This window comes from Anguilla rostrata, chromosome 7 (genome assembly GCF_018555375.3).
Source record: "Anguilla rostrata isolate EN2019 chromosome 7, ASM1855537v3, whole genome shotgun sequence".
Taxonomy (NCBI): Eukaryota; Metazoa; Chordata; class Actinopteri; order Anguilliformes; family Anguillidae; genus Anguilla; species Anguilla rostrata.
Window position 1 is genome coordinate 21,014,178 of NC_057939.1, and position 27,444 is coordinate 21,041,621.

At 45.7% G+C, this 27,444-nt stretch overlaps 2 protein-coding genes across 8 annotated transcripts in view; one reads left to right on the top strand and one right to left on the bottom strand.

Moving 5' to 3' along the window:
* Positions 1–4,604, top strand: part of sorcs2 (sortilin-related VPS10 domain containing receptor 2) — a 245,011-nt gene extending 240,407 nt beyond the window's left edge. For all 5 annotated transcript variants that reach the window (XM_064343610.1, XM_064343611.1, XM_064343612.1 and 2 more), the window contains one exon: positions 281–4,604. In XM_064343610.1, the coding sequence (XP_064199680.1) occupies positions 281–345 (65 nt within the window). In that variant the 3' untranslated portion in view covers positions 346–4,604. The remainder of the gene's footprint in view (positions 1–280) is intronic.
* A 702-nt stretch (positions 4,605–5,306) lies between these two features.
* Positions 5,307–27,444, bottom strand: part of afap1 (actin filament associated protein 1) — an 85,861-nt gene continuing 63,723 nt past the window's right edge. For 2 of the 3 annotated variants that reach the window (XM_064343617.1, XM_064343616.1), the window contains exons 5-18: positions 27,154–27,365; positions 26,370–26,549; positions 22,488–22,580; positions 21,490–21,565; positions 16,907–17,056; positions 16,443–16,654; positions 15,648–15,793; positions 13,505–13,622; positions 12,567–12,818; positions 11,248–11,368; positions 10,064–10,228; positions 9,403–9,593; positions 8,437–8,601; positions 5,307–7,636 (exon numbers count right to left, since the gene is read on the bottom strand). In XM_064343617.1, the coding sequence (XP_064199687.1) occupies positions 7,610–7,636; positions 8,437–8,601; positions 9,403–9,593; positions 10,064–10,228; positions 11,248–11,368; positions 12,567–12,818; positions 13,505–13,622; positions 15,648–15,793; positions 16,443–16,654; positions 16,907–17,056; positions 21,490–21,565; positions 22,488–22,580; positions 26,370–26,549; positions 27,154–27,365 (2,108 nt within the window). In that variant the 3' untranslated portion in view covers positions 5,307–7,609. The remainder of the gene's footprint in view (positions 7,637–8,436; positions 8,602–9,402; positions 9,594–10,063; positions 10,229–11,247; positions 11,369–12,566; positions 12,819–13,504; positions 13,623–15,647; positions 15,794–16,442; positions 16,655–16,906; positions 17,057–21,489; positions 21,566–22,487; positions 22,581–26,369; positions 26,550–27,153; positions 27,366–27,444) is intronic. The other variant, XM_064343618.1, reaches the window with a different exon arrangement.

Genomic DNA, 27,444 nt, shown 5'->3' on the forward strand with positions numbered 1-27,444 from the left:
AATAAATAATAAAAATAATAGTACTTTACTAAATATGTGCTCAAAAACCCTTTGAGGATAAAGATAAATAATATTATTAATATATTTTTATAATGTGTTATATAGATATAATAATGATGCCATAATACAGTTTATTCAGTACCAGATGTTATATTTGGGGACAGTATTGCTGTGGATGTTTCAGTTGAGCTGTAAGCAGTGATATGTCACGACTGCGTGAATGGGAAGATGCGCACCGATATGTCGGAATGCCTGATGCTCTGTCCTCGCCCGTTGCTAGGTAACCACTCGGGCGTAGTGCTGAGCATCAACTCGAGAGAGCTGCACAGCTACCTGACCAGCTGATGGCTGCGGAGGGGCTGAAGAGCACGGACTCTGCCTTCTCTGTTTTATTACACCGGCCCTCTCCCCAAGCCTGCGGAGGAGGGGCCAAAACCCCACCAGACCATTTATACACCCGCAGTACTACAGCAACCTGTTCTGTCTCTCGCTCTCTCACTCCTCCCGAAAACAGCAGGATTAACCCCTCTCCCCGCCCCCCCCCCCCCCCATCCCGTCCCTTCAGTATGGAACATACAGGGTCTGAGAGACTCCACCTGCACCCGTGCTCCCGATTGCTCTCCACCAATCTCTTTGCTTCGGCACACCCACCCACGAGCTCTTGTTTGTTTTTCCTTTGAACTTGTCTGCTCCCCTAACACCAGCTGAACACGTCTGCTCCCTTAAGACCAGGTGCATCTCTCCCACGCCCTCCAAGATACTTTTGTTTTCTTTGCCTTTTTGTCTCTCCCTGTCAGTGTCATTATGTCTCTTTCTTGGTGGTTTTTGCGTTCTTTATGCCATTCTGTCTCTTTCGTCCTCTCCCTTTCTCTCCTTGGTGAGCGCCGACGTGTTTGCTCATAGGTGTCTTGCGGGCATGTGACATTCCACACTATCTCCGAAACAGAAATGAGGCCTGGGTCAGGAGCCAAAGACTCGTTAAAACTACAAAACGCCCCTTTCCTTTCTGTTTCAATCACGTTGTGGAGGAAGAGCGCAGGGGGGAGTCCTTTTAACTGTCATCTTAATCATTTTGTGGTACTACTTCAGTTTAACTAATGTCTAGGGAAGATGCATGCTGCTCAGAAATGGGTGGTGCAGTTCCTGCTATACTATCCAGCATCCAGTAAGAGAATGGTTGTAGTTGCCTCAAGAACAGGTGGGAAAGTTTGAACCATTTGAGCCTTGTGAAGGAGAATGAGCCTCGTCTTTCTGTAAAAGCCTCACAAATTATGTGTACGAGCCTCTTTAGTCTTTCTGAAACAGCCTCACCAAGAGTCATTCTGAAACAGCCTCATTAAGAGTCATTCTGAAACAGCCTCATTAAGAGTCTTTCTGAAACAGCCTCATTAAGAGTCTTTCTGAAACAGCCTCATTAAGAGTCATTCTGAAACAGCCTCATTAAGAGTCATTCTGAAACAGCCTCATTAAGAGTCATTCTGAAACAGCCTCATTAAGAGTCATTCTGAAACAGCCTCATTAAGAGTCTTTCTGAAACAGCCTCATTAAGAGTCTTTCTGAAACAGCCTCATTAAGAGTCATTCTGAAACAGCCTCATTAAGAGTCATTCTGAAACAGCCTCATTAAGAGTCATTCTGAAACAGCCTTGTTCAGAGATTTTCTGAAATGGCCTCGCTTACAGTCTGAAACAGCCTCTTTAACAGCCTTTCTGAAATAGCCTCGTTAAGAGTCTGAAAATAGATCTGGGACAAGAAGATGTAGAGTGTGGGGTGGGAAACTGGGGGTGGGAATCAAATGCAGTGCTTTAAAAAGTTTCCATTGTTTGTACAGTGTGTGATACGAAATCCCTAGTCTTATCCGTACTGCAATTTATTATTACGTGGATACACAGTGTGTGCTCTGTCCAGATCACTAATGCCGATCAAATAAATTCAGAATGAGCTACTTGTAATTCATTATGCCAAAAACACAACTCAAAAATATTCCTATCTCCAGAGAGCTGGGTGCTGTCACAGGCTTGTGCCTGAAACTGAAGTTACGGTTTTTACTGTTGAGGGCGCTGGTCTCCTATTTATGGGCAAGTGCAGGGCTGACATTGAAACTGCAGTTCAATCCGTAGACTCTAGAGGGTGCTGGAGTCCCTAAGTGGGGTAAATGTGTGAGTGGCAAAGGCAAGGGCACATTTTTATTTATGAACGATTCCCTTAGAGTCTACATTAGCTCACCGTATCTTAAACCGATCTAACAACGCAGTGGAATAAATCACGTAGCTTCTTTTTAATGAAGTGTTTGTATTTTTGTTATATTTATCTTTTTTATGGTACTTATTACATGGGTTGAGTCGATTGAAGGCTTCAGTATTGTGCGAGATCAGTCAAGCAGCCACAGCTCTCCGAAAAAAATGTAAATCTTTGTCCCAAGGAGCCTCAGGAGCAGAATTCTCCTGCTCAGTGTAAATGCTTAGACGCTATTCCTCAAAGAATAACAAATGCTATGCTTGCGAACAATCACGAACCTCCCAATAACCCCAACCCCCTACTCCTGAAGGTCAGAATGAATGAAATGAAAGGTGGGTTGAAATTCCATACCTGTGCGCATATACGTACTGATGCTGTGCTTTTGGGATGAATTCACTTGAGTGGGTTCCAGCAGCCATCCTGTTCATTGATGGGCTGTACGAGTGTTAGCATGACGGTCTGCTGAGGTCGAAAAAGTTCAGAACTTCAGAAGGTCTGAGTTGTGACTGGTGCTTGAAACCAGGTTGTGTGGCCCTTATAGAGCCTATATTAGGCAGTGCATGAAGTGGAGTTTCCCTTTAATTTGGTTTGTATATGTAAAAATAATAACAAATGTACATAATTATGAATATCTCACATAAACACCAAAATTTCACCGCTTTGGAAAGGTCATCTCCGCTCATCTTGAGCACTTTCACGTGAGCGCGACATCGTTAGCAATAGTTCGCCTTTTTCACTCTCCTCAGTGTAGGAATATTATATATATGTGTAGCCTGAGATGGTATTTTTTTTAGTTAACTCACAAATTATCAATGTTACATTCAAAGTAACACCATATAATCCTGCCCATTTACCAGTTCAGAGTTATTTCTTCTTTACTCTTCTACAGATGGGCCGACAGGCTTTGTTGGATTCTGTAAACTGGTACAGGTGTTTGTTACAGCTCTCTGTCACATGACTTAAAGGTAATCAAGGGGAAACACACAGGAACATAATCATACGGTGATTATCATGGGCATAATTACATACATCATTATGGTGGACATAATCGAGAACAAAGCTGGAACAGCAGCATGAAAAAACCACAATGAAAACCAGAAAAAAACAACAACAAAAAAAAACCCATTCAGTTATAAACTAAAAACAGAATCTGTTGAAACATTAAACTCATTTCTAAGAAGAACAGAAATGATTTCCTGAGGCTATTGTGTGCATTAAATGTCTGTACTCATTAAAAACATGAGCACCACTGTATAGGTCTGTGGTTTACAGTGCTGTGTAGGCCTGCTATGAATATTTGTAGTAGAGTTAGTACAGCCATTAGTCACGTTTAGTTCTGCCACCAAGTGCTGATGGATCCTTTATTTTATTATTTACCGGTTTGAATTGCACTACTCACTTAATTCTGGGATTAACTGTTGAATAAGGAATGCTGAATATTCTCTCTAGTCCAGTCCAAGCCGCCAGAAAATATGGTTCAGTCAATGGTGGATGGACCTGCTTACGGACAGCCAAGCCAGTGCGCCTTGTGGTTTCCAATCAGATGGTTCATATTCACTTTAAAATGCTGGAAAGAAGCTCTAAGCCTACTAATACTGTATGCAGTAAATAAAAATCATACGAAAGACTTGATTTACGCTCGCATTAAGCAATAACAATGACCAGTGTAATTTTGGGCTTCGTTCCAGTTCAGAGGAGTCCTGGGACAGCGGGTTCCCTTCGGCTTCTCGTATTCCAAAGTACGCTCTGTATTTAAAACACGGGCCACGCAAACCAAACCGTCAGTCTGGCACATTCGCCCTTCAGGTATGCAGAGGTCTCTGTGGCTCTCCCGGACCAGAACTGTCCATCACTGATGTCGTTTCTTTGATTTCAGTACTTCTCTACATTGGTCTTCAAAAAAAAAAACAAAAAAAAAAACTGAAACAAAACCAGTATTTGATTCACCCTGCTAGTTGCACCTTCTCCACTGTAGAAAGCCACCTTCAGCCAGTGGCACTGAACTCAAACCCTTGTGGTGCCGCGTCGCTTGGGTATCTTTTGTACATATATATGCACATGTCTTGTTCTTAGTTTTCTAGTGATGTGATGTCCGTGAGATATTTCTTTTTTTGTGCGTGTGGGGGTGGGGGAGTCAGGGAGGGTAGTCAAAAAAAATAAAAATATATTTGTGGAGGAGATTCATTGTTGACACAAAATGTTTGAAATTGACTGCACAGTTTTATTATTAATGTTTTCAGTAAGTGTTTGAATACTCAGCTGATCGTAGTGCACATAACCAACCGTCCGGACTAAGCACACTCATAACTGTATAGGTTTGTTCTAATAATTTGATCTGTTCAATAAAGACTAAACATCTTCAGGAAACTGAAACCATGGAGTGTTTCTGTATATCTACACGTTTGTGTACAACCCCAGTGTGTTGTGTTTTAAACGTAGGCTGGTCAGGGTTTTGTAATTTAGTCAAAATTTCACCATCACCACCATCAGAATTACACTATTGCAGTGTTACACCCCACACATTCCACCAGATGGCACTGCACAGACATCAGACTACACTAAGATGATCTTGCAATTTAATCATTCCTTCTCTGGCATAGTTTTCATTAGTGTTAATATGCATTCATAACTTGGTGTGCTTAATGAATTAGCTATTGCATAAAATATGATAGCTTCATAAAATGCTTGGCTTTTGCATTTTTTTGTTTGACAGCTTAGGAAAATTCTAAATAATTGTCTAGAACAGTATTAAGCCTTATGAAGAAACAGTTGCAATTTGCACCTTGCACACATTAAATATTCCCAGTACATATAAAATATCCCATGCTATCGCTAATCACAGTACATGGTCACTGAAATGCATGTCTTGCTGGGTGATTTGTGCACTGCTGTAGATGTCATTTTTATCACACTACTGTAATTCCTATGGACACATTGCTATAGCTGGATTAAATCTATGATAAAACTATCTGCTTTTTCATACTAGTTTTCCCCTTCCTTGTCCAACCTCCCGTTTCATATCATTCTGAAAGAAATAAGGGCAGTCAAAAACACAAACCACACTGCAGATTGAAGGAAGAGTTTTATTTTATATACACTGGTTAGCCACCAAGTCGGTGACTGTCTTTCAGAGTAATATATGAAACGAAAAAGGTCTTTAAGGTGCCAAACAAACACTGCTGATTTTTTCTTTTTTCCATCCATCCCTCCCTCCCTCCCCACAAGTTATTTACATTGTGTTCACATTTTCTGGCGTCATACGTTTCTCCTATTCGGGGTACGTGGAAGGAAAGGACCACTCTCCAAACTCCATTTAATTCTTTCTCCATCCTTCTCTTTTTGTTCCTTTCAGCTTTAAGGAAAATGGAAAAGCTGTGAAAGGATTGGGGACAGGAGAGCAGGCCTTTCCTCACCATAAACCCACTTTAAAGAACATCAGGGGGGTCAGTTCACCATGTCAATCTGGACCTGACACCCACGCTTGGCCTTGACCTCCCCCATTTCCCACAGCCCAGTTCCCCCGAAAAATGACGTACTAATTTGCAGATTCGTGGGGCTCCAGATAAACACAAACAGCGAGAAACAAATATTTACACACACGTACACAAATATATCTTGAGGATTTTCAGTCTATGCCGTTGTTAATATGTAGAACCTTGTATAAAACAAAAAAATTTAACATTTTCATGCACTGTAAAACCAGCAATCTAAAATAAGTTCCTTTAAAAAGGAGAATGGATGCAGTAATGGTTTACATTGTTTTCAATCTTTTTTAAATCAGAAGAAGCACCTAAATATACTCTATAATCGTAGTGGATTATAAAAGTACAGTACAAACATTATGAAAAGCACCGTTAATATCCCAGTACACTGAATGCCTGTTTTTTTAAACATGAACATCAGGGGCCAGTGAAACGCTGCTGCTGTTGAGCTGACTGCATGTTAGATCCCCCTGTAAATCACAGCAGATAGCAGACCCGGTCACGCCAGAAAGCTCTGCCCAACGCAGTCATCCATTCACCGCAGGGTTTGGACAGTAGACTGCAGCAGGACATTAACCGGCTCCAGAGGCCTATCTCCGCCCCAGCCTCCCCCTCTGAGGAACACAAACCACTGCGTTTGAGTCCACTGCGCAGAAAACCGCACGGAGGTCAAATCTCCCGCCGACAAAGCGCGCCAAAGAGAGGGTCGACAGGACGGAGACACGGGGCGCGCTGGGGGACACTGATGGTGGGCTCAAACACAGACATCTCATTTGGAGGGGGGTGGGAGGGGGGGTATAAATACACACAGAATCCTCCAGAAGGTGGATTCCAGAGATAATTATCTGTGGTCCAACGTCCGCACTCTTCAGTCACAGAGAAAACTCTGGGGCCTACTGGAACCCCACTAAAAGGCCCGGGAGTGAATCACACATGTTTGTGTTTCATTCCAAATCTATTTTAAAAATACATGCGGGTTTGTACAGTACTTCTATCTTCTATGACAGTGTATTGATGGATTTAAGATGTGCCTGGAACACTGAAATGCATGCACCATATACTTAGATCTCAGCCTCCTCCAGTGCCTCGATTAAAAGGTCCAGACTACAGCACATATATTTGGAGTATAAAAAAGAAACAAGATACATTTCGTTTGCATGGAACGTACTCCGCGGCCGCTCAGATCAACGGAACCGCGACCTGGACTTGAGCCGCCCACGGATAGGCCATGGCCTGGCACGGGCAGGTTCTGATTGGACCCAGGAGAGGCGCACGCCAGAGGCGGTTTGGAGGCTGGAGCCAGGCAACGGCCTGACCTCGGATGCCTGAGCGTGGACTCTAGGGCCTCCGATCCCAAAACAGATCCCTCCCTCCTGCCCTGGATGTGGAAGTGGGCCCTTCCTTCTGCTGGCACGACCTTCGCCCTCGCAGTTTCATGCAGAACGCGCGACGACAAGCTTTTAAATATCAACATAAATAATCAAGAGGGAAGCTAATATCTTACTCAGAACATTTACAAATAAATACTGCGGTTTCACGTTTTCTGGTGTCTAAACCGAATCGGGACTCTAGGATGTGCGAGATGGATGAACAGAGAGACAGGTCCTCTAAACACACTCACGCAAGAGAGGAACGGACAACACAGACGTTACAACAGGAACGCAGGTGAAACATGCCTGTATAATAAATGCTATTATAAAAAATAAGCGACTAAGGAGCACTTGTTTTCTGTGCTTTCGTAAGTTGGCGCTATAGAATTTGGCAGCATTGTCCTCTTAGCTGTCTTCCAAACATCTATGCTACGCTTGACTCCTTCTCTTGACACCCTTAGGCAACGAAGGGCCCTTGCAAATAAATATACACATAAAAGAATGCCGGAAATGTTCATGTTTATGTTCCGCTTTTCATTTCCCACTCCTGAAAGAAAAGAGATAAAGACATGATTACCCCCAAGGAAGTTTACACTGGAGTCATCTTACCAACTACATCCTAAAAGTAAATCTGAAAATACATGATACGTGATAATAACTTCAGAGTTATTGTCATAGGCCCAAAGCTAAGCTTGTGGTAGATGATATGACACAATATAAATAAGCCAGAGAGGTGAAACATTTCATCCACCACCATTTCTGTAAATTAAGCCAGAAAGTCATCCTAAAAAACTAGCCAAATCAGTTATCTTTTATCATTTATTTTTCATTTATAATTTTTACCAGGCAAATTCACAAGCAAGGTCATAGCGATTCAGTAGTTCTCTAGACCCATGCTCTTTACTTTTAAAAATGTTTGAAACTTTTCCTGTATAAGCTGACATTTCCGATCATCTACTTTTTCCATGATTGGAAGTAGTTTGGTAGGAGACTGGCTTGCTGTAATTTAATATAACTGGTATCAGCATCAGCCAATATGACCAGACAAATATTGGTTATAGGCCCAGAATGTCCAGTCTTGCATCTGTACCGAATGCAAGTTTTTGCTGAATCAATTTCAACCTTGTAGTGGGTGTGGCATAAACTTTGATAGGCGGGTCTGACCTTGGCGCAGGTGTATATTGTGGGTGTGGCCTGAGCTCACGGTGCCATGTGGCTTTACAGTAGCTCAGATAGGCCTTATGTGGAGCTCAGGTGGGCGTTACTGTATGTAGGTGTGACCACAGGTGCATCTTGGCGCGTGATTGGGCGGGGCAGGTTATTCGGGTGTGGAGCTGGCCTACCCACCTTGGCCTTCCTGAGCACGTGGCCGCGGACAGGCGGGGCTTTCTGCGAGGGCTGCCTCCGCAGCAGGGAGGCGCTGTTGACGGGGAGGGAGCAGGTCTCCGTGTCGCTGGTGTCACAGCTGGAGGCTGGAGAGTTCTCCATCGTACGCCTCACCAGCACCGGGGACTGAGGTGGAACACACATTACTGTACATTAGTCTCCATTATCTCAGCACCCAAGAGCACTTTATATTAACCTTTGTAACTCCTTACTTAATATTGCTTTACATTAGCCTTCATTACCTAAGATTATGTTCCTTAAGACTTCATTACTTCATTTTCTAATATTATTTTACATTAGCCATCATTACCTCATTATGAACATTAGCCGTATTACCTCAGTACCTAATAAACCTGACAGTAACCTATTTTACCTAATTACATAAGAGCTCTTTAAGTAGTCTGCAGTGCCTCATTACTTAACATTATATTAGCCTACATTACTTAATTATAAAAAATTACTTAAAATTAACAGACATTATTTATTTCATTTTATTACTCCATATAATGCCGCATTACCTTAAATTACCCTAGTTATGACAATACCTTCCATTACTTAATTTCCGTATATTACTCTAAATTACCACCTTGTATTACCTCATTGCTTTACATGACTCCAGATTATAATACACAAACTTACATTACCTCATTGTCATATATTAGTCTACAACCTTACATAACCTCAGCACCTTACACTGCCACGCAGTCGACCACATTACAGCACACTGTGTCAGATTACTCTTAATTATGCTACAGAACATTGAATTAAAGGAGTTATTTACATAACACAGCCTATGAGCCTCCTAAACCAAAGATAGCCTTCTGAGGATGCGATCCTCGCCCATTGAGACACTCTGGGGAATTTACGCAGGACTCTTTCCTACAAATCCCATAATCACTCGGTAAAGCCTTCCCTGGCAGCGCTCACCTGGGGACTGGACGTTCCGGACTTGGGTTCGATAGTCAGGCCCAGGGTGACGCCCCCGTTCAGGGCCTTCTTCAGGTTTTCCTTCAACTCGGTCAGCTCCAGCTCCAGGTTCACTCTCTCCCCCTCCTTCAGCTTGCACTCGTCCTCCACCTTCTTCAGCCGTTCTGCTAGGGACGCCTGGGACCTCTTTCCTGGAAGGGGGGGGGGAGGAAGGTGTCAAACTCATCTACAGACCCCCTCTCTGAGGTTTGGCTGCACTCTAAGCTGTTATTTCCTGCATCTTGTATTGCTAAATGTCTGGTTTCAGAGGTAGTACTTGTGCAGTATCTTTAATACATACAGTACTGTACCTTCATTTTGAAAACCTGCAATTTCCATCAGAGTTAAGGAATTCTCAAAAAAGAACAAAAGCTGTTGTGACAACTCAGTGTTGGGTCATAGATTAGTTAGAGATAGAGTCAGAGTTCAGAACTTCCAGTCTACTTTGTGGGTACATCCAAATGACCTGACAATGAGCCATGGGACATTGCCAGTCAACGCAATGACAACTCAACCAGAAATTTTCAGCATGCCTATATCATTTCTCCAGCAGGTCGATGATGGAGTCTAGGCCAGCAGTGACTGTGTGAGGACCCCGCAGACCAGTCCCCCGCCCCCTCACCTGTGCTAGCCTCCAAGGCCGCGCGCAGGTCTCTCCTCTCCTTCTTCAGATGCGTCAGGCGGGTACGGATGTCCTGCTTCCTCTTCATCAGCTCCTCCTCCTTGGCCTGTAGCTTCTTGGCGTCGGCCTCCACACGGTTCTTCCCATACTTGTACTGCTCCGCACCTTCGGGGGTGTGGGGGGGGGGGGGGTGGAGAAGGGTGGAAAAAAAGGCCGATTAGGGTGAAGAGAGGTGGAGGGGGGAGACATCCAACACATGCGTTTATACAAGAACCGACATGCTCGTTCCCACGAGATCCACACACAATATCCAACACACATTCACGCGAGATCTCTTGCACGCATTGACAAGCTGGGTGAGAGGCAATGAGTTCAAACCCAAACTCAGACCATCCTTAAATCACCAATGACAAATCCTGCTGAAACTGTGGCTTTAATTTCTGGAGACTTGTCCTGGTTTTGGACCACGGCCACAACAAGAAAATATATTTTCATGGTTTTCCACAGACATGTATTAGCCTTGGGCCGGCACTAAATAATGTCATTCGGTCACACGTGCGATTAACTTGAGAATCAGGGCTAACCAGGGTGCGTGAATAATATCTTTTGGGTTTTATGATATTACACTATTTCAACACTGAGTCCTGAGTCTTAGAATGTGGATCCTTCAGCAGAGATGCAGACCAGATGGCATTTAACATGTCATCAATCTCGTCATTTCTTCAGTCTCACATTTTCCAAATATTTTTGCGGCCACTTTTTTCCTCGAAAGTCGGTATTGGCGGATTAAAAATGGGTCAGCGGACAGACATCCAGTCTGCATTTCTTCCTGAACATCCTCAATGTTTAGTTAATTAAACTCCTTTGAGGTTAATTAACTAAACGGGAGTCACTAACCCATTTTCTGCTTGTCCTTAATGGAACAAAACACGTGCATTGTGGGAAAGAAAAATCTTGTCTTGTGGTCTCTCTTGGGACTAGCGAATCACTCTCTGATCTTTGCTCTTGCATCTGCATTGCAGACATTGCAGCTCTGTATACGAGCACCTGCCAAATGGCAGTAAAGTAAATATCCACATTTGTTGTATGTGAAATTACCATTACATAGCAAGATTAGTGTGATCACACTATCATACTATTCTCTTATAAGAATTACTGAAAAATAATTATCGTTGAGTTCTTACTGGAATTATTCCGTTTGATTGGCAGGGTTCCATTGGTTCCATTGGACGTTTTCTGCTGCTTCTTGTCAGCCTTTTGCTTAGCAGCTGTTCCATTGGTTGCTGGTGCTTTCTTTCCTTTAAGCTGATTGGTGGACAGAGAAGAAGTATAAAGCGTTACTCCGAGCATAAATATTTTACAGTAATATCCTAGAATGTTCTATAACTTGCTAACTATAACTCGTTCTATAACTTGTTTTTTACTATATTGTCAGAGTACTGGCACTGAATTCGGATGAAAATTAAGATGATGCACAGTAATTGGCAACATGCATGTGCAGGGTTGATAAGGTCTGCGGAACTGAATTCTGGTTAGGAGAGCAGCTCCATTATACTCTTCAGAGAAGTATTAAATACCCAGCTGTATAAACAGTAAGTGTGCTGTATAATTAAATAATGTCCACAGAATAACAGCTGACACAGTGGACAGTGAGCAGACTCATGTCTCTGGCCTAGGGACGCGCCTTTAGCATAGATCCAAGCTTTCAGCTTGAAAAAGCTCCGGTTACCCCCACACCAGACCTCACATCCAAGACTCATCAGTAGAGGACTGAGTCTTTTCCAAACAAAGTCTGGTTTTGTAGCCACATAATCAAAACTTCAGATTTTGACTTCAGCATATATAAGCACGTCAAATCTGATTTGGGCCCACTAATAGTAAATGAGCACTAGCACAGTGAGACATAAAAACAGACATACTCTGTTAATAATATAATAATAGGCCAATATGAGATAGCTATGTCTGTTGAGTAATATGGAGTTTTCTGTCATTTAATTTCATGTACGAATACAATCTTCATGAGTAAACAGATGATATACACGTGTATGTTTGTGGTTCAGGAGCTGATTCTGATATACACGTGTATGTTTGTGGTTCAGGAGCTGATTCTGATATACACGTGTATGTTTGTGGTTCAGGAGCTGATTCTGATATACACGTGTATGTTTGTGGTTCAGGAGCTGATCTGATATACAGTGTATGTTTGTGGTTCAGGAGCTGATCTGATATACCGTGTATGTTGTGGTTCGGAGCTGATTCTGAATACGGTATGTTTGTGGTTCAGGAGCTGATTCTGATATACACGTGTATGTTTGTGGGCTAGGAGCAGACACTGATATGTACATGTAGGTATGTGGTCTAGGAGCAGACAGATACAGTATGTACATTTACTGTATTTATGTGGTTTAGGGGCCGCCTACAGTACACTCAGCAGGCAGACGTGCTGTCAATCTCATGCCAATCACAGGTAAACAGCCAGGGGAGGCGAAGCAGCATCCGTTACCTGAGTAGCCGCGCCCCGGCCAGGGGAAGCAGTGTTAGTAACAGCAGCCGAGGAAGAGGAAGAGGAGAGAGCTTTGGAGGAAGTGGGCGTTTTGTAGTGGCCAGCAGCAGGGGGGGCGGAGGCTTTGGGGGGGTAGCGGGAAGCCAGCTTTGGGGATGGCATGTTCTCATACAGCTCAGTGTTCTCATACAGATCCTCCTCCCTCCAGCGGCGCCCCCTGGAGGCAGGGGAGGAGTACGTGCGCTCATGCACCTTCAGCGGCGGGGGAGGGCAGGAGCGTGCGAGCAAGAGCAGTGGAAAGGAGAGGAGGATGAGGAGGGAGGTGAAGGTGAGAAGACAGGAGGTCAAGGGAATTAACAGGGTAGAAGAGAAGAGGGTAGAGGAGAAAGAAGAGAGGAGAACAGAGGAGGAGAAGAAAAGAGAGGGAAGGAAGGGAAGGGAAGACAAGAGGTGGAGAGGATGGGGTGGAGAAGTGAGGAGATGGAAAATAGGAGAGAATCCAGCAGAATAAAAAAAGGAAGAGAGGAATGAAAAGAAGAGGGGGAGGATAGAGTATAGCAAAGAGAGGAGAGTGGAGAGGAGTGGAGAGGAGAGCAGAGCAGAGGAGAGAAGGGGGGAAACAGGAGAGAAAAAACAGGATGAAACAGCAGAAGAGTGTTATTATAGCAGGCGCATGAATTAGCAAAAGGAAAGGCCTCAGTTTAATGTGTGACAGTTATTTTTAAAAGCTGAAGAAGCATTGGAGACAGAGACAGCACGGGCAAGACGCTGACGTAAACCACCACAGGAAACGCAGCGTCCTGCTGTTTGAGGAGACAGAGGAATGGTGGCAAAATACAAATAAGCCCTTCCCTGACTCCATCCAACACACACACGCACACACATATGGCTTTGAGTTCATCTGGCTGACAGATTTCTGTCTGACACTGCGGGCGTACCGATCCATTGATGCAGGGCACGTCATCGTAGTGCAGAGCCATTCCGCTGGGGCAGGCGTAGCCGTTGACCGGGTTGTCCAGGTATGGGTTCGGAGACACCGCTCGCTTGCTTGTGAAACTGAAGCCAAAAGACACACAGAGAGGACAGGGTGTCACGCCGGGGATGAGCAGCAATGTGGCTGTCAATGAGTGAGTGAGCTAAAGGCACATCCCTCTGCCTGAAGCGCTAGCAGCAGCACACATGCCTGCTGTGAAGCCTTCCAGCCCCTCCTCTAGGGAAACACGGGGTCAGAGAGACTGCATAGTTTCCCTCAGGGCAGCGAGTTCAGCCATCTGCCACACAATTAGGAACGGTCTGTTAATGCCGTGCAGGTCTGAGGAAATGAATCGTACTCAAGATATAGAAACCAAGGAAATTATCACAGGAAAATGTATTATTTAACATTATATTTATAAAGAAATCTCCCAAAATGCTCTGCACAAATCATACGTGTTGCTCAAGGAATAAATGCACTTATATACTTTAACGAATCTTACTGACTGCTAAGTAACAACATGAAAATGAGAAAAAAAAGAGGGCGGATTATTGTTTGATTAAAAAATGGAGAGAGACAGGCATCCCGTTGAGGCCTAAGATCCCCACCCCCGCCCGGCCTTCGCACGCGCTCACAGCAGGCGTCAGCCCAAAGCAGCAGCCGAGCGCTGACTGAGGACACGCCCTGCTCTCACAGCGCACGCTAGTCAGCATCTGCTGCCGTTCTGCTACCAATAAGCTACTGATCACTGGGCTGGGCCCGCTTTCGCTGGTGAGAGGCTCCTCCCACAGGCGTTACACCAGCCAGCCCCGGGGGCCCTCTCCGTGAGGCGCGGCCCGTGTGCGGGGTCCTTCATGTGGGCTCCGCCGCTCCGCTGCGAGCCCTCCCTCGCGCCTGCCGTCTCCCCGCCCCGCGGCACCGCGGACACATGTGGCGCCCAGCATTTGTTTCCTGTTATCTTCCCTTCTGTAGCATGTGTGTGTGTGGTGGCTGTGTGTTGAGTGTGGTGTGTGATGTTAGTGTGGGTGCATGTGTGTGTGAGTGTGGTGTGTGTGGTGTGTGTGGGGGGTGGTGGGAGTTGTGAGTGCATGTGTGTGTGTGTGTGTGTGATGTGTGCGTGATGTGTGTGATGCTGAGAGTGCGTGTGAGTGTGTGTGTGTGTGTGTGAGTGTGTGTGTGAGTGTGCGTGTGTGTGTGCGTATGTGAGTGTGAGAGTGCATGTGAGTGTGTGTGTGTGTGTGTGTGTGTGCGTGTGTGTGTGAGAGTGTATGTGTGTGTGTGTGTGTGAGTGTACGTGTGTGTGTGTATGTGTGCATGTGTGTGCGAGTGTATGTGTGTGTGACAGAGTGCGTATGTGTGTCTGCACTGCACACGGCAGCTCCCAGACTGCCGTGTGTTTATTTATCCTGGTGTTGGGCTGCCGTGGCTAGTACTCAAAGCGTTAACAAAACGAAACCTCAAAGACACGCTCACATGTGTGAGCATCCCTTCGATGGAAACCAGGCTTTCGAACACAATCTTCCGAACTGCTGTTTGGAAACGCACACATCAAACACACCGGCGCCAAGCTGGAGCTCAACCAGAGCAAACTGCATCAGCGAGAAGTGACACAAGCCCCCCGTCCCCGTTTCTTTCTGACGATTCCAAATTTCTCATCACAGTTAAACAGTAATCCCATCAATAGCAGCACATGGGACCAGTGGGGTAGAGAGGACCACTGGCTCGACAGAGCTAACCGCACACTCCACACAAAACACAAGTCATCTTACTTACAGATGTTTCCAAGTGCCTGATCATTTGTCAGATGTTCGTAAGGATCTATTTATGTAACACACCTTATGACACACCTTTTTCTTTTCCGCACGGAATGGGGGTGTTAAATTATGTACCACACATCTGCTTTGCAGAATCATTGCAGTACACATACTGTTCATTAAAATATCTAATAATAGTTTAATGATTCTCCATTTAGGAGAATCATAAAAAAAGGAAAGTGCCCAAAGCCGTTCAGCTGAAGCAAATTACCGTGGCTTAGCACCGCCCCCGCGACCGCCCACTCCCCACCCTGTCGGGCCGGCCAATAGGGACCGCTCCGGTAGGGGGCTCACCAGAAGGACTGCTTGGCCAGCTGGATGACGTTAGCGGTGGTCTCCACGTCGATGTAGTCGTAGTGCAGGGCGGCGGGGTCTGTCGTGGAGCCGGTCTCGGCCAGGAGAACTCCCAGCCACAGACCCATACTCTCCGAAGAGCTGGCCTGGGGAGGAGAGAGAGAGAGAGAGCGATGAGAGAGGACAAGGGCAGAGGAACGGAAGACAGAAGGTGGGCAAGATGGAGAGCAAAGAGAAAGAGAGGGAGAGAGAGACAGAAAGAAAGACAGAGGGAGAAAGAGTGATAGAAAGTATGATAGACATACAGACAAGAACAAGAGCCACAGGCAAGGCAAAAGTACAAGAAAAACTGAAAAACACAAAAAGACAGATGTACGGAGAAACAATGTCTTCTTTAGTGCCATGGAAACTGTGCTGCATGTGTGTGCACAAAGATGGAGGCAGTATAGAGGAGTCACAGCTGTCATTACGAGTCTGGGGGGGGGGGTAGGTGCGTTCATAGATCTCACACACGACACAGACCCAACACTAAGCCTTCACCCATCCAGCACTGTCAGGCACTGAGCCTCAGGAAAGCTCCACAATCCACAAAACTATCCGTGATGACATATGGGGCACCAGACTCTATGTGGTCAGCCACAGGGGGGAGGGGGGAGGGAGTTGGCATGCCGCTGCAGAGGGAAAGAAAGTTAAAAGCAGCCAGTAAAAAAAGGATGGCAAAACGCCCCATGTGTTGCGCAACGCTGTGTGGCCTCGTTTGGGAGAGCGAGGCGAAAGGGGGGCGGGCCTCCGTACCTCCAGCACGGCCACTTCCTGGCCGTTGCGCAGCAGGCGGAAGGCGAAGGAGTGCTTGGAGTCCAGGCCGGGGATGACCTCGCACCCGCGGAGGGGCAGGCTGGCCATGTGGGTCTTCAGGTCGTCCCGGTCCTTGTGCAGCAGGAGCTGGTTGTCCTTCAGGCGGCACCAGCGCTCCCGCCAGCGGTTATTGGACAGCACGTTGAGGTAACCTGTCAATCACAGGGGCACCAGCCAATCAGCACTGAGTCAATGACTAATGCAGCAGCACATCACAAGAGATGATCCAGAATGCCTTGCTGTGCCAGTGGAATTTTCTTAATATAAGAGTGTTTAAGTTAATGCAAGGTCACAGGCTGTTCTACAAAAACAGTAGCCACATCCCAAAAGCTGTCCCTCACCAAAAACGTGTATCCTGCCAGGGCCACATTGTCTTTGCAACCCCACACCTCACTGTCACCTACCGCAGGTGGGGACGTCTTCTTCAGCTGAGGATGTCTGCTCGTCAGTGGATGGCTTTTTCTTCCCCAGCCCGATGATCTTGGTGATCTTCTTCCCGGTCACTTTACCCACAGTGCCCTTCTGCTCGGACTTGGAGCCTTTCTTCCCTTTCGCTGGAGAAGAGGGCGAAGAGTGTGAAGGACAGAACAAATGTGACTATCAAGGATGGACAGACTAGCGCTTTTGGACAGACTGTGCTTTAGCACAGGTCTTGGACTGCAACAGCTTGTAAGATTAGTTTCCTGCAAACGAATTGGTTCTACAAAGTTTCTGCCAGTGTTGTAGTGTAAATGTATGAGTTGGATTGAATTGTTGCCTGCAACTGAAGCCCCACCTATATAAGCTCGCAATTTATCGGAAGATGCTGGCTAGAAAAACGCAAAAAATTACGAATGACAGTGTGTATTCCGGTAAGATTACCACATGGCTCAGAAGCCAGATCTTAAATGATGTCTCTCATTTGTCAGGGAAAACTGCTCCGTCAAGTCAGTCCTCCGTGGGGACTGTGTGGTCTGTGGGAAGAGCAATCTTTCTCGGTCTCCCTGCCAGAGAGACAGCTGAAGAACGTGGACCCGTGACCCGCAACCACCCAATTTCCACTGGAAACAAGCTGGCTTATAATTCTCCTTTCTCATTGTAGAGCTGGAACCAGGCTGGTTCACAATGCTCAATTTCCATTGCGGAGCTGGAACCAAAGCTGACTGACCCACTACAGCACAATTGCTCTCAATATTTTACCTTGTACTGCATGACATCACACTGAATACTACCCAGTGCTTATTCTCCCTTCCATACTTATCTGCTCAGCTATGAGCACAGTTCAGGAAAGTAGGTCAACACCAGTAACCCTATCAGCCTGGTAAAGATAACAGGACAAGAGCCCAGAACCTCAATAGAGCCAAACCTGGTTCCAGTGCCACTATGGAAAAGTGGCAGACCAGAGGGAACTTTTGTGGGCCAGGACTGGCATCGAGCCCCTCCCACGCCATCCTGCCAGCGACCACAGCATTAAGCCAACTGAGCTATGACCGCACTATCTGCTGCCTAATTTCATCATTTACAGTTTGATTTTATACAAAACTGACATGTATGACAAGAAAGGCTTGTGAAAGATGAGAAAGACTCAAAAAAGGTCAGGTTCCACATCCTGCACACACATGCACACACACACACAGACGCACACACACGCACAGGTCAGGAGGAACAAAGATCTCTGCTTTTTTCAACGGGACATCCCAGTGCAGCGCTGAGTTGGCTGTTGTTTTTCCAGATGAATAAAGGCCTCGCTAATTAGAACTCGCATGGTTTTGTAGTTATATAAACCAAAAGCTCCCCCCTGCTCCCCAGCCCCTGGAGCCTCAGAGCACCCCCACACCCACCATCCCCCCCTCCTAGGTTTTGCACAAAGAGAGTGGGAGACAGAGGTTTTTTCTGGAGGGTGGGGGGTTGAAAATTCCCACCAAGTGATGTAATTCGCTCGAGACTGCTAGCCTTTCTCAGCCAGAGCAGACGGGCTTCTGCAGACAGACCTTCGCCACTGTCCTTCTCCACCGTAATAACTGACCTCTGCAAATCGACATTCGGATCATGTTACCTGACGACAACCAATTCATGGCGGCCTACGCTAGTGTGTCAATTATCTGGTCCACGACCCTGAGTTTTATTTCTCATTCGGCTTAATATACTACGCCTTCGACGGCATAAGGAAGAAACCAGATGCGCAGATGTCCAAATGCTTTCCGAGTTCTAAAACTATTTTTTTGGGGTTATTTCATTTTATTTTTTTATTTTATTTTTTGGGGGGTAAATGGAAAATCTGTGATCTTGCTAATTTAATTCCACCAAATCTGCGCAGTTACCAGTAAGGGAAAGAATGTGCCGGAATGATCTATGCGTTGGTTCTTCTCCCTCACTCTGGATCAAAGAGGCAGAACTGCAGGCTCGCTCGAGTGTACACGTCCACCCCTTTAAGCCTTGCCCCTTCTGCACCCCTCAGGCCTAAGATGGCCACATGTGGGGCCTTCTTTCCGAATCTTGTTTCCAAAACAGATAGGAGGTGATGCCAGCTATGCGTCACATGCCTGTTTGTTTGGCACTGTGGTCACGTGGTACCAGACCGTGAAGGTGCCACACTCCTGTGTAAAAATCTTGCGTAACATTGATCCCAACACAGTGCTACTGAATGAATGTTTTGTACAATCTGATGACATGACACCTTACTATTATTATTACTACTATTTGTGAGTGGAAACTCTGTTTATTAAGTGACTTCCTGTTTATCTTGGTTGACATTCAACTCAATGACAAAAGGATAAGCTGAAAAAAATGTTCCTTTAAACATTGGCCAGCATTATGGAAAAGTTTAACATTTTAACTGGTTCTCTCCTGATAATTTATTTTGGGTAAACTTTGTGGTCTTAGATAAGACATCATAAACTAAAATCATAAATAAAAAACACACAGGCCTATGCATTTTCAAACACTGAACTGAAACCCCACACAAAGCAAAATTGTGCAATTTTAGTAGAATTAAAAATGATCTGCCCATGTAAGTCCAAGTATTAAGCTCTGTTTGACCTTATTGCACAAGGCTTTGCAGCCAGCTGTCTTTTTAATATCTTCTGACTCTTTCCTTTCTATTATTTATTATTCATCTACAGGGCTTTGCTCTGTAATTTTAAGTGTAATACAGTCATTACAAATAATTTCCATTTCACGCACACCTTTATTTTTCTTATTTTCTGCACTGTAAGTTGGATGATAGATTGATCAAACTTATCAAATGCATTATAAGTAAACCTGAACACAGCAGTCAACTATATTGTCTGGACTGACATACTGTAACAAGTATTCACACTCTGCCTTTAAAGAAAACTAGGACAGCTCTAGATTCCACAAGCCTGAAGCCAGTAGTGTCATCGAGCCAAATTCAATTCTCATCATTGGACGAAATAGCCTGCTGAGAAAATAAATGCAAAAATAATCCAGTGGGGTTTAGATAAGAGTCTCACATGGATCTTGTTTTGTTTAGCTTTGGCACCTTTTCACGGGTGGAGACCCAATATCAAATAAACTGCGATCTGAAAGCCCGTCCAAACCCCACATTACCATTAGACTGCATTCGTCTTCGCCCAGAGAAATGTGCTGAGCGAGACAGTCCAGGACAATTTGTCCTACTGCTGCCACAAGGGCTCAGATATCCAATCACAAAGTATACCAGCATTTGTGGTTTGGTTTACCCCAAAAAGAACAGCTCAATTTCAGTATGAAGCCAAAGTGGGTCACCGAGTTACAACAATCGTTACAACAATTACGGTATGATGACACTCTGCTCAGTTACAGCGAACGAGGTGTGGAGCTGTGACTTGCAATAGTCTCGTAAAAATATGCGGATGTTAGCACAGACACTTTACGTCACTGACACCACTGTTTCAATGAGGATTATCTTTTAATGGCGATAATCACTGAAGTATCTTTGCATTGCTGCAAAAGACCAGCCAGAGAAATAACAAGCTAACCGATATATTTTAGAAGCTGAGATTTAGGTCCCGGGGTGCCTGGGGTGCTCTGTTATTTGTTTTCTCCTTACAATTAGCAACAAATTTAGACCCATGTGTAACAATGCAACTATACACAGGACGTCTGTGGCCTCTGGCTTCCTGACTATGGGACTGAGCCTGTTCTGAGTCACGTTCACAATTAACATCTTTGGTCAACCAAGGCATAATGGAGTGCCTGTCCCCTTGCTTGTGTGACCCAGCAATAAACTCACGGCTTGATCAGTTAGGCACCAGTTTGGGGGCAGGAACTACCCCTTTTGAAGAAAATGGAGCATCCAATTTAATATTCTTTAAACATTAAAGTTGAAGTATATGTTTGAATGACAGCTCCAATGCAATGAGCCGATCAAATGTTTGTGTACCCAAAATCATCTACCAGGGTTCCGGGGAACGCACGTGGGGTTTCGGCAGGTCAATGACTTTGTGAGCGTAAGAACTCAACAAAAACTTAACAGCTTTGCTCTGAGGGTAAAGACACTTGTCGAACCGACCAGGCACACCCCTTAAGACCATTGATGAAACAAAATAACCACATAATATACAGCAGCATGTCACTAACCCATAACAGAAACACAAAAACCTGTGGTAGTACTGTCAACTTCCATATTAAAAATATAGAATATATTAATAATCCTGAGAAACCTCACTACATACGAAACCAGAGGAGGTGAGTAAACTGCATAATAAATTCACTGCTTTAATTAAGCAACTAAGTGCTGAGTAACAATGAAAACCAGCACCACCTAGTGCCTCATTGGGATGAGGGTCAGAGAACACTGTTCTACATGTGAAAAACTGACACAGTTTTAAATCTGGCTTGTACAGGTTTTCGGGAATACCGGCACCAGACAGAACAGTGTTTTGTGCTCAGACAATAGTCCTGTGTCCCACGCCACCACCAGTAGGGTTCAATAATACTGTGCTGTGCCAAGTGTTCTCAGTTCCACATAAAAGTTCTATGTCCTAAGCCACACCCAAGCGCTCACCTTGTTCTTTACTGTCAGCCACTCCGTTCTCAGGGTTCACCTCTCCATCTGAGCTCGGCCTATCAAAGGACAGCTTCTGCAATGGAAGGCAATGTGGTTACACTCAGCTGTGAGACATTTCAAAAGCTTCCCCCGGCCCTGACATCGGTAACCCACACGCAAACGCACGTACGAACGCACACACGCATTCAGCATAAAGCATAGAAGACATTCCTAAACAGGACGCAGGGCAACATCTGCAAAACGTTAGGTGTAAATAATTACCCTTGGCTTCCGTACGCTTTGCCAGCTTAAGAACAGATCAAGGCAGATGTTTGCTTGGTATCGTTAGAAAACTTCACGTCTGTTTTCTTTTCTTTCGCTCTTTTTCAGAAATACACAAAGCAGGCAGTGATCTAATAATCCCAACAGTGTATCCGATTTCCCCTTTGTGCGCTTAAAAAAGCTCTGCGGATTTCAAAGCAAACGGATTTTAACACACCTGGTTTCAGCTTTCCCTCCACTCCGCCCCGTGCAATGCACGATAAAGTGGAATTCAGCTGCAAAAAATTGCTGTTTTTACCGTAAGTGCCGCCCCTGCTGCCTGCTTTCATTTGAACTCAATCAGAAAAGGTTCTGCACGAGGAGTCAGAGGTATTTGAGTATTATTGTGTACAGGGGTGAGGGTAATGCTGTAGGAGTCAGAGTATTTGAGATTGGTATAGGTGAGGTATGCTGTAGGAGTCAAGTATGGTATTGTGTAAGGGTGAGCATGCGTAAGTCGAGTATTGGTATATTGTATAGGGTTGAGGGTAATGCTGTAGGAGTCAGAGGTATTTGAGTATTATTGTGTATAGGGTTGAGGGTAATGCTGTAGGAGTCAGAGGTATTTGAGTATTATTGTGTACAGGGGAGAGGGTAATGTTGTAGGATTCAGAAGCATTGGAGTATTATTGCGTACAGGAGTAAGGGTCTCATGGCAGGTGTAAGGTAAGGTAATTTCTGGGATTTTTCCTTACCTTTTCCAGTTCAGTTTTGTGGACTGGAGAACTGGAGCCTGTTCCCTCAGTATCGATCACTCCGTTGCTGTAGTTACACACCTCTTTCATCACCTGTGAATGAAAAAAACGAAAACGCGAATGTTAACATCCTGCTCACGCAGTCCATTGCCTCAGTCTCACCATCAGTACCTGGCGAGGCCAGTTATCTCAGTCCAAAGCAGATATTATCTGAATCACACGGTGCTGGACCTTGCAGGCACTGGTCCTGCAGGACCAAAGGCATCCATAGACATCCATGGATGAAGCAAACCGCCATGCATGTAGGGTTAGGATACGTCCTTCCACTGCTCAGGAAAGCCTGAACACCTCACAGGACAATTATAAAGATTCACCAGAGCCTACAAAAGAGGAGTGGAGTCCTGCTCCATCCATTTGCCATCACTGGCCAGTGGAAGAGCTCTTACATGCACCAAGAAATGGAGAGGCACTATGCTGCTCCACAGCGACATGGGGTATGTTATAACACACGCCGAATATGGGAGTTGGCCAGAAAGATTTCGCTGAATGAGTGACTTATCTCAGCTGAACTACAGGGCCTGGAATATATCCCACTGAATGACCGAGACATCCCACATCCATCATGAAACCTGAAATATAATACGCTGTATGATTCAGACATCCCAGGTGCCTTGTGGATCCTAAAATATCTGAATGAACGAGAGGCATATCCAAGAAACATCATTTGACCTTATATATACATATCATATCACATGGAATGAAGTTGCAAGCAAATAATGATTCCCCCACTCCCAACCTCCGCCCACCTCCTCCTCCTCCTCCCCACCCTGCATATCCAAACCAAAAGAGTCCCTCTTAGCCCTTTCGCTGACCACAGTCTGTTTGGCTCACACTCAATATAATATCGCTGGCTGGAAAATTACAGGCTGGGGCTGCTTGGCTCAGCTGACAACAGCTTGGGTTTGGAGATGCACTTACAAAAAAAATGCCTCGCTGGAGTAAAAAAAAAAAAAACTTTCTATTTTTCTGCGAATTCATAATCAGTCATTCCTCTGTACAACAAAAGGTTTCATTCTTTCTCTGAACTTGAGGTCAGACTGCAGCGGCTATGCTTTTTCTCTCTAATGCCGAACAACGAAAATATTAAACGCGAAACTCGGGGAACGAACCGGGAACGAACCCTGAGGCAGTCGCATTATGCAGGGTTTGTAAGCGCTTAAGGTTTTGATCTTTTTCTTTAAATAAAGGTGTGGACCGAATGGAGCTGCATGAAAGTTTACAGAAGAACACAAACCAAAAGAATGCCTTGCAACACATGACCCCGCAGGCTCCTTAACTTAAGCATTTTTACTGTAAAAAGCCTTGTTGTAATGCTGCTGCGCTGCTGTGCTGAGAATAATCTGGTCATGTGGGCGAATTCCGCTCCAGATCGGAAAGGGATGGAAGTGCTCTTTTGGCCGCGATCTGTAGAGCACATGACCCCCCGGTGACCCCAGTCCTGTTAATCCCACACACATACCACAGCAGTCCCTTCGTTCACAGGACAGGCTGGTGTGCACTGAGACAAGCGTACCACCACCTCCACAGACAACACAGGGATAAATAACGAACGCACAGGCAATGTCATGCCAACTCCAGCCACAGGCAATGCAGTGACCAACCCCAGCCCAGGGAATGCATTGCTAACTCAATTCAACTTGAAGTCAGCAGCAACTGCTGAAACAGGCAACAGAGTTCCAAGCTCCAGCTCTGAGCGCAGGCAAAGCGAAGCCAAGGGCAAAGAAAAGGCAATTCAGGGCTGAAGACCTAGACAGACCGCACACTGTTAATGGCTCGAGCGTAGCGCAGTGTCACCGCAGCACAGGCAAGAAGCACAGAGCAGCAGCTCTCACAGCGGTGTGGAGTCCTCAGAGGGGGCGGAGTCACAAAGTTCCCATGGCTGCAGACCCCGAGAGAGAGAGGAAGGTGGAAGAGGATGAGGAGGAAGAGAAGAAAGAGGAGCAAAAGTGGCCATGCCTCCCTCTAACCAGGCCCGTGCACAAAAGGAGACCAGGCTGAGTTGAAGAGAGAGAGAGAGAAAGAGAAGAGAATAAGAGTGAGACAGAGAAAGAGATGTGAAACAGCTGCAAAGTAGAGTAAGAGAACAGGAAGATGAAAATACAGAGTGAACAAAAGAGTGTTTCCATATACCGCATCCCACTAATGCAAAGGCAGTAGGAATATAGTAGCATTGGTAGCCACACTGGAATTGCTGTAGTTGCAATCTTAGCCTGAGGACCCTCCTCACATTCTCTCCATTAACCGGTGTACAGCTTTTAATCCACTAACATTCACTTCTGGAACATTCCATTCTATTCTCAGTTGAAAACAGCTATGGCTGCATCTGCAGAAAATAACGACACCATCCAAACTCTAGAATATTTTGCCGCAAAGATGCGCTCGAATGCCCTGTGGCTCTGGAGTACTGAGGAACACGCTCTTGTTGTGTGTTCAATAAGGCATATACAAACATGTGATAATTGGGCTAACTCAAGCATTGTGCATGGAAAAACAAATTGAGCTGAAAAAGGAATGCGTTTATCTTGTGCAATCACTTATTGTTACAATGTGTTTCCAATATAAAGGCACCTGACTGAACACTAAATATGCAAGGATTTTCCTCCCACCAACAACTGGCCATTGTTACGCTCCCTCTTTTCCCCCCTCTTTCTCCCTCTCCCTCCCTCTCTCCCTCTCTCAGTTTGTATATTTGATTTGTTCGCTCCGTGCACTTGCAGACAGCCCAGCCACGAGCAGGCTACGGTTCCCTTCCATACACTGTATCAATAAATTGCCTCTAATTACCGCATGGAACGAGGAGCATAATCACCAAGCAAGCTGCAGTTCTTACAGAAGGCCCAGAGCGACCTTCTCCCTCCACAAGCGGGGTCTTTATGAAAGCAAACAGGCCGGGCGGTGTTTCCATTGCCCCCTCTACGGAGCGCCGCGAAACGCCGAAAGGGCCTGTCTTTAACGAGGCCCTCGGAGGCCCGGGTTTAGCCGCTGCGGCGCTGGCGGGAGGCGCCGCGGAGCCGAAGCCTAAAAAGCCCGGCGGCGCGGGGCGCTGGGGCTTTATCTGGCGCGAGCAGCGCTGCTTCAAGAGACCGAAACGAAAGGGGCAGGGACCCGACCTTAAAATAGCACACAATAGGTTTTTTAAGATAAACAGAGGTCTCCGAGGAACGTTCTGGAAGCAGGGAGAAAGAGACGGCTTTGACTTTGAATTCTGACCTGCACAACAGCCCTTTCATATTTTGGTTGTAATAAAATAACACAGAGGTCCCGCCATTTCATAAACAAGAAGGTACAAAAAAAAAATTCAGGGGAGGGGGCTCTGTTTGATGTCTGCGGGACGGGCTGTGGTGCGGATCAGTTGAAGTTTTTAAAACGAGATCTGAGGACAGCAGCACTTCGATACAAACCAAACATCCTGCCAGGCCCTGGGGTTTGGACACCTGTTCCAAATCACAGTGGGGCTCAAGTGGAGTCCTACACCCTACTGGGATGCAATTCCAAAAACTTCCCGGGCAAAAAAGCGAGGTAATTTCCAAAGATGACTATTTCTGAACATGTACCTTCTGTTCAGCAGACCCTTGAGTGATGGCGACTTCAACTAAAGACACTTGTACCCTTTCTCCTCAACACATTCTCAAATACACAGTGGCACATTTTATCAATCACCCCCCCCCAATTAGACATACTTGATGACATAACTACATCTAATAACGTTTCTACAACATTCTGAGAACATTGGCGCAACGTTGCAGGAGTTCTGCTGAGAACACTGTGCTTCTGGCCATTATGTCATGCTCAGAGGACAGTGCAGGTCATGTGACCTCTCACCTTCAGCCACTGCTCGGCCTGCTCCTTGCTCTGCACGGCCAGCACCAGGGCGTCGGCCCCCTGGTGGACGATCCTCAGCTCGTGCTTCTTCTTCTTCCCGTCTTTGGGGACGTGCGTGATGCTGCAGCCCGACAGCACCAGCTCCATCTGCGGCGTCTGATCCTTTGAGGTTTTATAGCACTGTCAATCAACACAAGGCCATTACTAACTGGGGCTTACCGAGAGAGAGCTAGAGAGAATGAGAGAGAGAGAGTCTGTGTGTGTTTGACAGAGAGAGATGTGTATGTGAGTGAGAGAGTGAGTGTGTGTGTCTGTGTGTGTGTGTGATATCTGTAAGTGCGAAAGAGAGATGTGTGTGTTTGTGTGTGTGTGTGCTATGTGTGTGTGAATGGTGTGTGTATGTGAGTGTGTGTGATATGTGTAAGTGTGAAAGAGAGATGTGAATGTGTGTGTACATGGTGTCTGTGTGTGTGTGTGTGTGTGTATGTGTGTGTACATGGTGTCTGTGTGTGTGTGTATCTGTGTGTGTGTGAGAGACAGAGATGCATGAGTGTGTAAGAGAGAGATGCATGTGCATGTGTGTGTGATATGTATGTGTAGATGGTGTGGGTTTGTGTGTGTGTGTGAAAGAGAGACAGAGATGCGTGAGTGTGTAAGAGAGATGCATGTGTGTGTGTGTGTGATATGTATGCGTAGATGGTGTGGGTTTGTGTGTGTGTGAGACAGAGATGCGTGCGTGTGTGTGTAAGTGATGCATGTGCATGTGCGTGTGTACAGTGCGTACCAGGAGCTTGTTGTCCTTGATGACACACAGCAGCTTGGTCCACTGTCCGAAGCGCTTCTTGCGCAGGAGGAAGGCGCAGATCCGCGCGTCCTTCACCAGGTCCATGGACGCCTCCTCGGAGGGCCACTGGTGCCTCATCTTCTGCCCCTTCCCGTCCTCCTCTTCCTCATCGTACGACTCGTACGAGCTGCTCATGTTATCGGAGTCATAGTCTGGAAAGACAAAAGAAGCTCGCTCACACTTCATGGGCCTCTTTATGCTGATAAAAAAAAACATTCATCTGGTGGAATT